A 15,302-nucleotide genomic window follows, 5' to 3' on the forward strand; every position below is an offset into this window, starting at 1 on the left:
TCGAGACCAGCCTGACCAACATGGAGAAACCCCGTCTCTACTAAAAATACAAAATTAGCTGGGCGTGGTGGCACATGCCTATAATCCCAGCTACCAGGGAGGCTGAGGCAGGAGAATTGCTTGAACCTGGGAGGCGGAGGTTGTGGTGAGCCAAGATTGTGCCATTGCACTCCAGCCTGGGCAACGAGAGTGAAACTCCGTCTCAAAAAAAAAAAAAAAAAGAAGAAAAAATGAAATGCAGAGGCTCGGGCCCCACCCCAGCACTGCTGGGTCAGAGACTGTGCTTTAACAAGACCTCGTAGGGTTCATGGCACCATGAGACCTCGTGCTTATTAACTCACTTGACTCTGTGGGGTGTGTGTCTGTTAACTCCATTTTGCTGAGAAAACACTGAGGCCCAGAGAGGCCACGTGACTTGCCCGAAGTCACACAGCTGGTGCACTGCATTGAATAGTGTCCCCCCAGCGTTCATGTCCACCCAGAAGCTCTTTTGGAGTCTTTGCAGACATAATTAGTTGTCTGGGCATGGTGGCTCAATGCCTATAATCCCCATGCTTTGCGAGGCTGAGGCAGGAGGACTGCTTGAGCCCAGGAGTACCAGACCAGCCTGAGCAACATAAGGGAGACCCCATCTCTACAAAAAATGTAAAAGTTAGCTGGGTGTGGTGGTGTGTCCCTGTAGTCCCCGCTCCTGGAGGTCAAGGCTGCAGTGAGCTATGATCACATCACTGCACTCTAGCCTGGGTGACAGAGTGAGACCCTGTCTCAAAATAATAATAATAATAATAATAATAATAATAATAGGCTGAGCATGGTGGCTCGCACTTGTAATCTTAACAATTTGGGAGGCCAAGGCAGGCAGATTGCCTGAGCTTAGGAGTTCGAGACCAGCCTGGGCAACATGGTGAAACCCCGTCTCTACTAAAATACAAAAAATTCGCTGGGCATTGTGGCATATGCCTGCAATCCAAGCTACTCTGGAGGCTGAGGCATGGGAATTGCTTGAACTCGGAGGCAGAGGTTGCAGCGAGCTGAGATCGTGCCATACTGCACTCCAGCCTGAGCGGCAGAATGAGACTCCGACTCATAATAATAATAATAATAATTAGTTGGGGCCAGGCACAGTGGCTCACTCCTGTAATCCCAGCACTTTGGGAGGCCGAGAAGGGCAGATCACTGGAGCTCAGGAGCTCAAGACTAGCCTGGCCAACACGGTGAAACCCGTCTCCACCAAAAAATACAAAATTAGCCGACCGTGATGGCGCACTCCTGGAGTCCCAGCTACTCGCGAGGCTGAGGTGGGAGAACCACTTCAACCCAGGAAGGGGAGGTTGCAGTGAGTCGAGATCACCCCACTGCACTCCAGCCTGGGTGATACAGTGTCTCAAAAAAATAAATAAATAAAATAAGTAGCTAAGATGAGATCATATTAGATTAGGGTGGGCCCTAAATCCAGTATGAATGATGTCTTTATAGGATGAGAAACAGACACAAAGGGGAAAATCCCATGTGCTAACACAGGCAGAAACTGACTTGACGGCTGCAGGCCAGTGAACTCCTGCCGCCACCAGGAGGCTGGAAGGAGGAAGGGAGGATTCTCCCCTAGAGCCTTCAGAGGCACGCCGCCCTGCCCTCACCTTGATTTCCAACCTCCAGCCTCCAGAACTGTGACTGAATACATCTCTGCTGTTTGAAGCCACCCTGTCTGTGACACTTTGTTAACAGGAGCCCCAGAAAACTGACATGGCGGTAACTCAGCCTCTAGGACAAGTCCTTCGGAGTCTGCCAGCCTCGGTAGCCCTCCCAGGCTGAGGGACCCCGAAGGAGGACAGGGCACCTGTGGTCCCTGAACCAGACCCAGGGTCTTCCTACCGTCCTTCCAAGGATGGTGAGCCCTCACCTTCATACGGAACACCTTCTTCCCACTCCGAATGGCATTGTCCTCAAAGGAAAACTCATTCTCCCGGATCACCGAGCGGCTCTCCTTGTCCCCCGTGTAGGTGACCACATAGAAGTCGGGTGCCCACATCTCAAACTCGCGTTCCCAGTTGATGATGGTGGAGAGGGGCGCACTAACCAGGTAGGGCCCCTTGGAGTGGCCCTGAAGAAAGGGGACAATGCCGTGAGACCAGCTGCCCTCAGCCAGGACCGGCCACCCCTCCTGGCCACCTGCCCCGCCTGCCCACCTCCTTGTAGAGGGAGTAGAGGAACACGATGGTCTGCACCGTCTTGCCCAGACCCATCTCATCGGCCAGGATGGTGTCAGTGCCCTGCGCCCAGGAGAAGCGCAGCCAGTTGAGGCCCTCCAGCTGGTACGGGTGCAGCGTGCCGCCTGTGGAGTCGATGTACCACGGCTGCTTGTCGAACTTGACCGTGGGCTGCAGGGGAGGCAGCGGTTCAGACACGCCCCAGATCCTGGGCCACCAGAGTCCACACTACTTTGCACATGCAATTCCTTCTGCCTGGAACACTCTTCCCTCTCCTGTCTGTCTCCGTAACTCTTCTCCAGTTCTTGGATGGAACACCTCTGTCCTCTAGGAAGCCCTCCCTGACTCCCAGCCTGGCTGAAGTGCTCCCGCAGTGTCCTCCCATGGCAGCCCTGTACTTCCCCTATCAGGGAAATTTCCCAACTGCTGAATTCTCTGACTTTGAGCCCAGGTTGTCACCACCACCTTGGTCCTGCTCACTGCCTCCTCTTGAGCACCATCCAGGGCCTGGGACATGTAGTCACTTACTATTTTTTGGATCAACAACAAAACGAACGTCTATCTGGGGCACTCTCAACGCCAATAACTGGCTCCTCCACTTGATCCAAGCATTTGACATTTGCTTTTTTTTTTTTTTTTTGAGACTGAGTCTCTGTTGCCCAGTCTGGAGTGCAGTGGCACGATCACGGCTCACTGCAGCCTCAATTTCCTGGACTCAAGGGATTCTCCTACCTCAGCCTCCCTAGTAGCTGGGACCACAGACATAGCACCATGCCTGGCTAATTTTTAAATTTTATGTAGAGGTGGGATCTCACTATGTTGCCTCAAACTTCTGGGTTCAAGCGGCCCTCCCACCCCAGCCTCCCATGGTGTTAGGATTACAGGCATGAGCCACCATGCCCAGCCCATTTGCCTCTTGATCCTGCTCAAGGTCACTGGCCCCATGCAGTCCTCCCAATGGACCAGGCCCATCTGCCTTTCCTCGGCATCTGACAGGCGCCTGATAGTCCCAGGCCAGGCCCTCTGTGTTCTGTGGATACCCACCAAGGGCCCCTAGAAGACAGTGCATCTTCTGAAACAGATGCCCAGGGCTCGAGCCCAAGGCCAGGCGCTAGTGGACACTCAGAGAGCTCTGCTGAGTGAGTTGGGTCTCCTCCCAGGTGAGAGTGGTGTGTAAGCAGCGTGTCAGCTGCAGTGCTATGAGGTGCCTTGCGGCTGTCCTAGTCTACACGGGCATAACACTGTCTGCACAAGCCATGAGGGCCCAAGGAAACGTCCCTTTGAGAACACACACCCCCTGCACATTCAAGTCTGGGGTGGGCAGGCCCTGGCAACCCCACCCACTGCTGCCCCCCCACAACTCACGTCCACAATGGGCGTGTCCGGCGGCTTCTCCTGCTTGTCGTCCCTCAGCTTCTTGCCCTTCTTGAGCAGCCTCTTGGGCAGCCTGGTGTCTTCCCCCAGCATCAGCTCCCTAGGAAAAGGCATAGGATGCAGGTGAGCAAGGCTCAGCTCCCCGGCAGCCTGTGCCCAGCAGCCGGATCCCTGCGGCCCACCTGTGGCCCCAGTAGGCCTGCTTGAGGTTGTCGTAGTAGGGGATGTCGATGTCATCGATCTCCCAGGTGCACTGGTCATAGGGCAGGTCTTTCCACTTGATCAGGTAGTGCACATCCCCCTTTTTGTCAAAGCTGCAACACAGTGAACAGATGTGGGTCGCTCAGGGCGCCACAGCACGGGTTTGATGAACCTCCCAGGATGCAGAGCCACTCACACCCAGGGTCGCCTTGGATGCTGGGCCCAGCCAGGAGGAGGGGACGAGGGCAGAAGCTCCAGGGAGGTGCAGCGGCTTGCCCGGGGCCACACAGCGAATGAGAGGGGGACGGGGCAGAGCCAGAGAGGGACACGGAGGCCAGCTAACAGAGGAGCAACCAGCCAGCCTCCCGCATCCTGTGCGCCTCTGTGGCAGGGATGAATCCCATCTGTCACGGGATCTGGATTTTCACAGGAGTCCTGGATTTCTAAGTTGGAAAGTTCTCTTTCCTGCCAATGGACTCAGTTTTCTAACTTAAAATACGGGAAGGACTCGTGCAGTGGCCATGTAGGGTGAGGAGCCGTCTCTGCAAAGTAGATAAGGACGCAATTCCTGCATGTGAGGCAGTCTCTTCCGGGGACACAAGGACCCAGTGGCCAAGCCCAGCAGCACACAGCTTGATTCTGGCCACTGGGAGGGTCCTCAGGGCCTCCCACCCGCCCAAGCTAAGGCAACCAGGCCAGAGGAGTGCTGCAGGGCCGGGCCGGGCCGGGGCATGGCTACCCCACATAGCAGCGCCGAGGAGGCACACAGACCCGGTGGGCAGCGGCTGCTGTGGGCCTGGGGGCCATAAAGAGAAAGACGAATCTCCAGTTACCACAGAAACCGATGTTTGTTTGTTTTCCAATACATAATTGATTGTTTTGCAGACTGGGGGAATAAATCCAGGGGAGCTTCACCTGTCCCACTTTGGAGCAGACAGAAAAACTACCATGTATATTTCTAGCATGCAATTTAGTAAAGGTAGAAAACCGTAGGCCAATTCATTGCCGGGAATTAGGTTCCCACAGAAACTGACCCTTGAAGGTCATTCTCAGGAAGGTCTGGAGAGGAAAAACATGGGTGTCCCATAGTTGAAGGGGCAGCTTTTTCAAGTTCCGCGCCCCTCCTTCTGAAGACTGCCCACAGCCAGCCTTTGGCAAGCTCCGGTCACCTGTGCAGCAGCCTGTTCCCTACAAGGGCCTCAAAGCCCAGCAGTTGGGAGCCAGGACTGAAATCTGAACATCTGGCTCAGGCTCTTAACCTCTGCTCTACCCAACAGCTGCCTGAAGCCAGAAGCACTGAGTGGCAGAGGCCACCGATCCTAAGCCCCTCAAAGGCAGAGGCCACAGGGTAGCCAGGTTGGGGAGCATAAGCTCCAAGCTGCCACCACACAGCAGGTACTCTGGGCCCCACCCCAAGGCCCATCTGTCAGCCACCACCAGTTCTCAAGCCCCTAAACTCAAGAATTGGCAGGAGTTCCCATCACCCACCAAATCAAAACCAAAGCCCACAGGCCTCCTGCCTCCGGCTCTTTGTCCCAGCCTCCTGCAACCTCTGATTGCTAAGGCATCCCGGGGAATTGCCAGACTGCTCCAGGAAGAGCTGCTGCTGGGGCACTGGGGGGTGCAACAGTGGCTAAGAAAGTAGGTCCTGCAGTCAGAAAGCATGGGGTTCAAATCCCAGCTCCACTCCGTGGCTGTGTGATTCTGGCAAGTGACTTAACCTTGCTGTGCCTATTCTCACATCAGTAAAACAGAGGTAAAAGAAAGACGCCTCTCTCCCAGGGTAGGCAGTGCTCAGTACAGCCAGCTACTATTACAAACGTGGCGGAAATGCGGACATACCCCCACACCTCGGGCCTCCCGCATCCTCAGAACCCTCATGCTGGTATCAAGCACTAACCCAGCACGAGGGTCCCGAACCCCCAAGGGTGTGAACACGTGTGTATGAGTGTGCAGGCATGCATGGGACGGCCCCTCCAGCAGGTCAGGCAGATCTCCAGCACTGGGAGCCCTAGGCCCCTTCCTTGTGCCCCTGCTGTGCCCACATGTGGTCCTGCACAGCAGCCCCAAAGCAAGGGCCCTGGTGCCCTGCCCTGCACCATTTTACAGAGCAAAGGAGCTGATGCGGCCCAGCCCCAGTGATGGGCAGGGAGGGTAGCCAGCTGCAGGCACACACCTATGGTTTAGGATTCGGTGAATCATCATCCACTCTGGCTTGATGCCATAGCGGTAGAAGCGCTCCTCCATCTTGGCATAGAGGGGGTCCTTGTTCTTCCTCTTCTCGCTCTTGCCATCCTCATCCCCAGAGCCGTAGTCAAAGGGGGGCGGCTCATCCATGTCATTCTTTCTTTGGTAGTTGCGATACATCACCGTGTGGTACAGCTCCAGCTGCTCACAGACGGGCACGAGCCACAGAAGGGGGATGAGCCATGGCCCTCTGCGTCTCCCTACCCAGCTCCCCTAGCCCCAGCCCAGCACCACCCCAACTCCCAACAGCACCCCTCAGTCAGAGGCGCTTCAGCCCCTTCCCGCCAGCCCGGGAGGGTCCAGGGCTCACCAGGTCCTGAGCCTTGGCACAGCCACCCTGCCGAGCACTCACCTGTAGCTCCTTCACCCAGGAGCAGTGCCAGTAGGACAGCCCTGCCCACTTGACAAAGAACTCTCTCTCAGGGATGCCCTCCAGGGGCTTGGGGGGAGGGAGGCTGGGCTCCACATCAGGCCCAGGCAGCCCCACCATGAAGGGGGCAGGGGGCTCCGTCCACCTCCAGTGTAGAATCCTCTGGACTTTGCCCTTCAGTGGGGGACACTGTGGACAGAGAAGGGTCCCCAAGGTGGGGCTCAGCTGCAGGGCCCCACCCTGAGGCTCCCATGACAGCAGGCTGCCACGCAGGCTCCCTCCCATCAGTGCCACTGTCCCCAAGTCAGAACAGCACCACCGTGACGCCATGACATCCACCCCGTCCTCAGGAGCCGCATGGGTCATGCACACAGGAGACGGGCAATGGGGGTCTGGGAGACCACGTAGCCCTTTCACTCAGTGGTAAACTCATTGGCACCCAGAATATCTGAGCCAGGGTAGGTAAGACTGCCATATGCACACGACAGAGGGGGAAACTGAGGCCCACTCGGCAAGGGACAGCAGAGCAGGGAGCAGAATATGAAGTTCTGGACTTCCCCTACCTTAGGTCTTCCCATTGTACCCTGAAAAGAGGTCACATCATTGTGTGACCCCCAAGCACCCAGGGAGCATGAGCCCCATGCTGGAGCTCAGGGACATGGCAGCCTCCAATCCGCCATCCCTCACCTGGGGCAGGGCTGCACCCAAGCACTGTGCATCTAGGCTGGGACAATGAGGCCCCATTTCTGGCAGCCCACAGACACACTGCACGGGCCCTGACCGATGCTACGGTGACAATGAGCTGCTGGTTGGCAAAGGCGAGAAATGCAACCGCCACAAACTCCACCACCTGGGCCCTGAGATGGGTGGGAGCAGCCTTGGCCCTCCAAGGAGGCGGTGCTGAGCCTGGCTGGACAGGGTCAGGGGTGACTGATTCAGGGAGACAGCTCTGTTGGGGACAGCAGGTCCCAGCTCTGCTACTACCTGTCCTCGGAAACTTGTCCAAGCCTACTGAGCCTGCTTTCCCATCTGTAAAATGGCCCACCCCTTCCTCCACCTACCAGGTTTGTGGTGCCACATCACACCTGAAGGCATTCTAGAGGTGCAAGGTATACCACATAGCCAGCCTTCTTTTGGCCTTGGTGACAGCAAAGGCCAAGAGGCAGAGGAGGAGGAGGATACGGGAGGCAGGAAAGGCTCCTCCGCTGGCTCTGGGGGGAGTGGAAGAGGGGACCCTCCCACCCCATCCCAACTCCTCAGGGAAGAAGCTGAGAGGAACTCCACTCCTGCCTCCCTCCCATCCCCAGGGCCTTCCATGAATCCTAGGAAAGCACAGGAGGCTGCACCCCTCAAAAGGGTCCTCCCCTGACCCCGACACAGACACAGACAAGTATGCGCGCGGATGCACGCACACACACACACACACACAGCACAAGCCCACATGCACACGGGACGGCCCAGGGCTAAAGGCAGCACAGCCCAGGACCTGAGGGGTGGGGGATCTGGCACCGCGGGGCGCAGGGCAGACAGCTCAGAGCAAGGGGCCTTCCGATGTCTACTGTGATTGGGGGATGAGGGATGGGGGTGCCCCTCTTCCTGCAGAAACTGATGCTCTGGCCCTAGGACCCTCCTACCCTCTCCCTATCCCCAGCCTCCGAACAGGAGCCAGGTCTGGGGTGGCTCCAGGGACCTGAATCTGAGGGACAGTTTGGCCCTTGTGTGGCCTTAGGCAGGTCATTCTGCTTCCCTGAGCCTCAGTTTTCTCATCTGAAAAGGAAATAACAAAATGCGTGGTGCCAGAATACTCAGTAATGTTAAAGGATACTATGATGGATGTGGAGCCCTTGCAGAGCACGTGGTCACTGAACAGTGGTCGTGGTATTGGCATGATCACCACAGACCTGCCTGCCTTTCCCTAACACTCATGCCTCCCGTCTCTAGCGGGGTCAGACACGGAGCGGGATGCGGGGAAGCTAGAGTGGGCGTGGCCTCGAGCGGCGCGGGCGGAGCTTTGCGGGATCAGCTACCGAGGCGGGTCCGCAGCCAGCAGGGGCGGGGCCTTTTGAGGAGGGCAGGCCTTCCCCTGGGGGCGGGGCCTGTTCCTGGGGTGGGGCGGGGCGTCCGGCGCGGGGCGGGCGGAACACTCACAGTACAGCGCGGGCAGAGCCATTCACCGTTTGGGATCTCGGGCAGTGGCGGGTTGAGGCAATGCAGGTGGTAGGAGGAGGGGCAGGCATCGCAGCAGAGCAGCTCGCCCCCGTCCTTGCACACGCGGCAGAACTCCATGTGATCATCCTCCTCCTCCTCGCAGCCGCCCTCCTCCTCTTCGTCGTCGTCGTCCTTTGGCTCCCACTGGATCCCCTCCTTCTCCTGGGGGAGGAGGCCAGGTGGAGGCACCCTGGGCGGGGTCCCCGCTCCACCAGGGCCTGACTCCCTCCCTCCCCCACAGCATTTCCCCGCATTCTGCCCCCAAATGAGGGCACAGGGGTGGGGGAGCCAGGCGTGGCCCCACTCCCAGCCCGGGGCTCTGCCAAGGCTTACACAATGGGGGCAGCTCCACTTGCCCTCGGGAGCCTTCTCCAGCTCTGGGTCCAGGCACACGAGATGGTAGGCCCTCGGGCAGGTGTCGCACAGGATGATCTCCCCACCTTGCTGGCACACCTCACAGTAATCCTGGTGGTCTGTCTCATAGCCGTCACCATCATCAACTAAGGTAGGGGAGAGGCAGTCATGGAAGGCCTCATCCGCACTCCCAGAACACAACCAACTGCACCGCCCCAGGCCAGACAGGCACAGAGTAGATGCATAATAGATAGTGGGTGGATAGGTGGGTGGATGAGTGGACTGATGGTTGAGGTTGTAAAAGGGTGAAGAGATAGAAGATGGATAAAAGGAAAGAAGGAAGGAAGGAAGGGTAAGAGAGTGGGTGGATGGGTAGAATGATGAATGGATAGATGGATGAATGGACAAATGGATGGATGGATGAATGGATGGACAAATGGATGGATGGACGATGGATGAACAAAATGGATGGATGGATGGATGGATGGATGGATGGATGGATGGATGGATGGACTGATAGATGAACAAATGGATGGATGGAGCGATGGATGATGAATGGACAAATGGATAGATGGACTCATAGATGAACAGATGGATGGATGGACAAATGGATAGACAGATGGATGGAGAGATGGATGATGAATGGACAAATGGATGGATGGATGATGAATGATGAATAGACAAATGGATGGATGATGAATGGACAAATGGATGGATGGATGATGAACGGACAGATGGATGGATGGATGGATAGATGAACAAATGGATGGATAATGGATGGACAAATGGATAGATGATGGATGGATGGACAAATGGATAGGCGGATGGATAATGGATGGATGGATGGACAAATGGATGGACAGATGAATGGATGGATGGGCAAATGAGTGGATGGATGGGCAAACAGATGAATGACAGATGGACAAATGGATGGATGGATGGATGGACAAGTGGATGGATGTATAGACGGATGAATGGACAAAAGAATGCATGGATGTATGGATAAACAAATAGATGGATGAATGCATGGACAAATGGATGGATGGTGGATGGACAAATGGATGGATGGACAAATGGATGGATAGATGGATGCATGGATGGACAAATGGATGGATAATGGATGGACAAATGGAAGGATGATGGATGCATGAATGGATGGATGATGGACAAATGGATGGATGGATGGACAAATGGATGGGTGGGCAAAAGAATGGATGGATGGATGAATGAACAAATGGATGGATGGGTAGACAAATGAATGATGGATGGATAGATGGGTACATGGATGGATGGATGGTGGGTGAACAAATGAATGGATAATAGATGGACAAATGAATGGATAATGGATGGACAAATGGATGGATGGATGATGGATGGATGGATGATGGATGATGGATGGATGGATGGATGGATGATGGATGGATGATGGATGGATGGATGATGGATGGATGGATGATGGATGAACGGACAAATGGATGGATGATGGATGGATGGACAAATGGATGGATGGATGGATGGATGGGATGGATGGATGAACAGACGGATGGATGGCTGGATGGATGGACAAAAGGACGGACGGATGGATGGATGGATGGATGGATGGGCAAGTGGATGGATGGGTGATGGGATGATGGATGGGTGGATGGATGGACAAAAGAATGAATGAATAGATGGATGGATGGATGGTGGATGGATAGCTGACAGATGGATGGATGATGGATGATGGATGAATGGCTGGATGGATAAGGGATGGATGGATAAAAAGAAGGAACTGAGGGAAAGAGGGAGAGGGAGGGATGGGAAGGGAGGCGAGGGGACAGATGGGTGTTAAGTGGGTGGGGGGTGACTGAATAGAGGATGGCGATGAGATAAAGCACTTCCCTCTTCGGTCACCACACTGCTAATGCAAATGCCCTGGGGAGGCTCCCACCATAGGTTCCATGTTCTTTCCTCACTGGGACAGGATGCCCCTCCCCAGACAGTAGAGACCAGGGCCGTGTGTGAAACACAGGGGCCCCACCTGGCCAAGACATGAGGATGCGCTTCCCCTGCTTCCCGCGGGGAGGTTCCATGCCCCACACATCCACCCCGCAGGCCGAGAACCCTCCACATGGGGAGTCCTACTAGTGCCCCCCTACATCCACCCAGCAGGCCAAGAACTCTCCGGAAGGGGAGTCATACTCCTCTTCTTCTTGCGCCTCCTCTTGCTCTTCTTGCCCAGGGCTGCAGAGCACTCAGAGCGCACGGAGGCACTGTGGATGCTGGCGCTGTCGAAGTCCGACTCCTCCCTCTCATCTTCTTCACTCTACAGGGGAAGACAAGGTCCTGTGATCCCAGGGCCTCACCCAGAAGGCTTCGCTGGCCTGGGCAGTGTGGGGTGGGACAAAGCACAGAAGAGGCTCTGGAGACACAATACTCTCTGCGATTCGCCTCAGCCCCCCACACAGCTGAAAACCTCACATTACAGCCTACCTGTCCAGCCCGATGTCCCACCACCCACCCAGAGCCCTGCTCTCCAGCTTCAGACACTTCCCACAATTTCCACCTCTGAACAGCTCCCCAGGCCCTGCCCTCCATCCTGCCAAACTCCTAAACATCCTTCAAGGGGCAGCCCTAGGGACAACTCCTCCAAGGAGTCTTCCCAGATCTCTCCTTTACTGGACCTATTGTGACTGCCTGTGTGCCAGGTCTGGCCTGTCCCATCTGACTGGTATATCACGGACTCTCCACCAGCGAACACGCCTGCCAGGTGACAAGTGCTACAGGGCTATGGCCCGCCATGGCTGAGCAGAGGGCCTGGCACACAGTAGGTGCTCAACAAATATCTGCTAAGCTGAACTAGACCATCAGCTCCAGGGTGGGCCATACCTTCTCTCCATGCTCCCCTCCAGACCTGACACTGGCTTCTGCCAAAGGGCAGGGAAACAGCTTCCAACTCCACCCCACTGCAGGGTGGGGGTGAGGTGAGGGAGGCAGCTACCTATGGGGGTGACGAGGGTGAATGCCCCTCACACTCACAGAGAAAGGGGGGCCCCAAGGTTGAGTAAGACCTGGGCTTAGCGTCTGAGCCTGGGCCCAGAGCTGGCCCTGAGGACAGGAGGAGGTAACTGGGACTCCAGCCAGTCTGATCCTGCCCACATGCCACTTCTCTAGGGTCCAGCCCCATCCAACCACTCCCCCAAGAGCAGACCTGGGCGCTGGGCGGCCAGGCCCCACCAGGACAGATTCCTCCACCTGCTGCCCAAATGGAGCTACAGTTGTAGACAGCAGGAGCCATGACTGAGCTCCCAGCTCAGGAGGGTGAGCCAGGGGAGTACTCCCTGCCCAGAGTCCAAGTCAGAAGGGTCCTTGGAAGGATTCAGTCTAAACCCCTCATCACACAAATGGAGAAACTGAGGTCCAGCACATCTGCACGTAGACTGGAAGGAGAGTAGGGGAGGGGTGCAACCTGCCCCAGCTAGTTTGTAATGAACTGAAGGCCTGGCCCCTGCATGCTCACATGCAGACATATATGCTGCAAACGCACACACAAGTGCACACACACACACTTACCGAGGAGCCTTTCTTCCTCTTGTTGCTGATCCCTCCAAAGCGGAACTTGAGCCCGGCCATCTTTTTCCCTTTGCCCTTTTTCTTCCCATCTTTGGAGCCTTTGATCTTCTTCCTCACTCCAGGCCCTGAAACACAGTGGTAATGATAGCCAACCACTGCCACCACTGATGGTCTGCTTCCTGCCATCATCTCACTGAGCTCTCGGTTACACAATAAGGAAAGGGTCATTTCTACCATCACCCCTTTTCAGACGAGATACCTGAAGCTTGGAGAGGTGAAACCCTTGCTTAAAATCACACAGCAAATGAGGCAAAACCAGACGACGGCTCTGACCGGAGGCTGCTCTGACCACCCTGCTGCCCCTTGTCCACAACCAACAGAAATGTGGCTCTCTTGGGAAGAGCCCCTATACTGTCCCCAATCACCGAAAGGAGGCACCAGCCATCCCCCACAGCCAGCAGGGCCACTGAAGGCACAGCCACGCACCTGTGATCCATGCCTGAGCCCCCAAAGGATGTCCTGGGGCCAAAAGGCCTTTTCCCACCTGCTAGCCAGGTAATATTGGTCCCACCCAAGACCGCCCCACCTCTGCCAGTCAACCCCAGCAAGGGCCAGCAGGGTTGAGGCTGTTTTTATGGAGCTGGCCACAGGGCAATTAGCTACCCGGGGAGTAATGACCCGGGAAGGAAGGGGGGCCTGGAGGCAGGGATGCACACCCCACAGAGGCAGCCTCTCCCCAGGCCCTCCTCTGGCCACACCACACACAGGGACATGGAGCTAGGAGCCCAGCTGCACCCTCCATGGCGCCATGGAAAATCTATTTCAATTTTCCAAGCTCTGAATAGGCAGCTCATGGAATCAATAGCTCAGCAGCTGGAGCCCGAGAGGAAACGAGAAAACAAGCCAGGCTGGGCCTACAGGGGCGGGCCGGGAGCCCCTCCCGAGATCCTGATGGCCCAGACAGAGCAGGACAGGGAACAGACTCTGACCCTTGTCACTTCGCCCGCCAGGCTCCCTTCAGAGACTTGGCACAGTGGTGTCAGACACAGCACCCCAGAAACTAAAGCTCCTTGGGGCTGAAAGAAGGGATCCCCAGAGCCCCCTCAGCCCCTTCCATCAAAACCCAAATCAGCTGGACACAGTGGCTCATGCCTGCAAGCCCAGCACTCTGGGAGGCTGAGGTGGGCGGATCACCTGAGGTCAGGAGTTCCGAGACCAGCCTGGCCAACATGGCGAAACCCCATCTCTACTAAAAATACAAAAAATTAGGCAGGTGTGGTGGTGCACTCCTGTAATCCTAGCTACTCAGGAGGCTGAGGCAGGAAAATTGCTTGAACCCAGAAGGCGGAGGTTGCAGTGAGCAGAGATCGTGCCACTGTACTCCAGACTGGACGACAGAGTGAGAGTCTGTCAAAAAAAAAAAAAAAAAAATTCAGGGCACCTAGGAAAGCTGAGATGCAGGTGACTGACAGCCCTGGGGAGATCAATGTCCCCAACCTCCAAGAGGCCAAAAACCCCCACCCAGAAACCTCCCTCCCCCAGGGCCTTCAAGTCACAGGGGGCCTCTGCTGCCCCCATCCTCCCCACCCAGACACCCAGCCACTGAGGCAGAATTTGGATCTCGACCTCCTTCCAGGCCTGTCCCAGAACAGCCTCCCTGGGAAGCCAGACCTGGCCATGCCCAGTCCCTCCAACTCCTGCCTGCTTCCCGGATCCTAAAGCTGGAGAGGCAGGGCCTCCATGCTCCACGCTGGCCAAGGGCCTGGAGAACAACCCTGCACACAGTGGGTGTGCAGACAAGAGGGAGAGACGGGCTCAACTGGGGCTTCCTCCTCCTCCCCAGGAACAGCACAGGCTGAAACCCAAGAGCCTGCCAACTCCCAGAGACCAGGGCTGGAGTGGCTCCACTCTGCGTACCTCTGTTCTTGCCCTCCCTCCAGGCCCACGTCAGGAGCACCTCCTGGCTGGCCAGGCTCAAACCTCCCAAACCTCAGCCCACATCATCACCTCTGCTTCTCCACCAGCCCCAAAAGGTAGTCAGGCACAAAAGAGGCGAGGGATGCTGCCTCACTGCTGAGAAAGGACCGAGCAATCCAAGGTCACACGGGCACAGGGCCATCGATAAGGAGCACCCCAGTTGCCCCTCCCTGCCCGCGTCTGCCCTGTGGCTTCTCCTGTAGGGTCTGAGGGGAATCTCTTCCCAGCGGGACTAGGTGCCCACTCACCCCCAGCCTTACCTTTGCCCTCCTTGGTCTTGGCTTTGCGGATAAGCACAGGCTGGGGCACCTGCGGGGGGCTGACGGCTATCGGAGGGGAGATGGTGACTGTCTCTACAGCCGCAGCCACTGCCGCCGCCGCTGCTGCTGCCGAGCTGCCCTTGAAGGGGTTGTTGGCGCTGAACTCCCGCCACTTGGCACCCAGGACGGTCATCATTTTGGACATGGGAATCTTCGGGTTCTTCTTGGCAATGAGTGGCCTGTTGGGGGAGAGGCAGGAGGGTGAGGGCAGGGCCAGGTGAGATGAGAGGCCCACCCTAGCCCCGGCAGGGCCCACCCCTCTGCCACGCATGCAATCTATGACAGCAACCCCAGGTTCCTGATTAGAGAAACTATGCGGGAAACCCGCTGACCACAGCCCACCCCCAAAACACCCCCGCTTCCTGTCCACACCCACAGCCCACCCCCAAAACACCCTGCTTCCTGTCCACACCCACACCCACAGCCCGCCCCCAAAACACCCCCGCTTCCTGTCCACACCCACAGCCCGCCCCCAAAACACCCCGCTTCCTG

At 56.6% G+C, this 15,302-nt stretch overlaps 1 protein-coding gene across 1 annotated transcript in view; it reads right to left on the reverse strand.

The window, feature by feature from the left end:
* The window catches only part of CHD5 (chromodomain helicase DNA binding protein 5), a 111,623-nt gene that overhangs the window by 57,908 nt on the left and 38,413 nt on the right, over positions 1 to 15,302 (reverse strand). The window contains 11 exon segments of the mRNA XM_011981570.1: positions 1,901 to 2,101; positions 2,187 to 2,378; positions 3,573 to 3,681; positions 3,764 to 3,895; positions 5,959 to 6,170; positions 6,382 to 6,588; positions 8,548 to 8,769; positions 8,941 to 9,107; positions 11,143 to 11,266; positions 12,514 to 12,638; positions 14,751 to 14,989. Of these exon segments, the coding sequence (XP_011836960.1) occupies positions 1,901 to 2,101; positions 2,187 to 2,378; positions 3,573 to 3,681; positions 3,764 to 3,895; positions 5,959 to 6,170; positions 6,382 to 6,588; positions 8,548 to 8,769; positions 8,941 to 9,107; positions 11,143 to 11,266; positions 12,514 to 12,638; positions 14,751 to 14,989 (1,930 nt within the window).

This window comes from Mandrillus leucophaeus, unplaced genomic scaffold, assembly GCF_000951045.1.
Source record: "Mandrillus leucophaeus isolate KB7577 unplaced genomic scaffold, Mleu.le_1.0 Scaffold105, whole genome shotgun sequence".
NCBI classification, from domain to species: Eukaryota; Metazoa; Chordata; class Mammalia; order Primates; family Cercopithecidae; genus Mandrillus; species Mandrillus leucophaeus.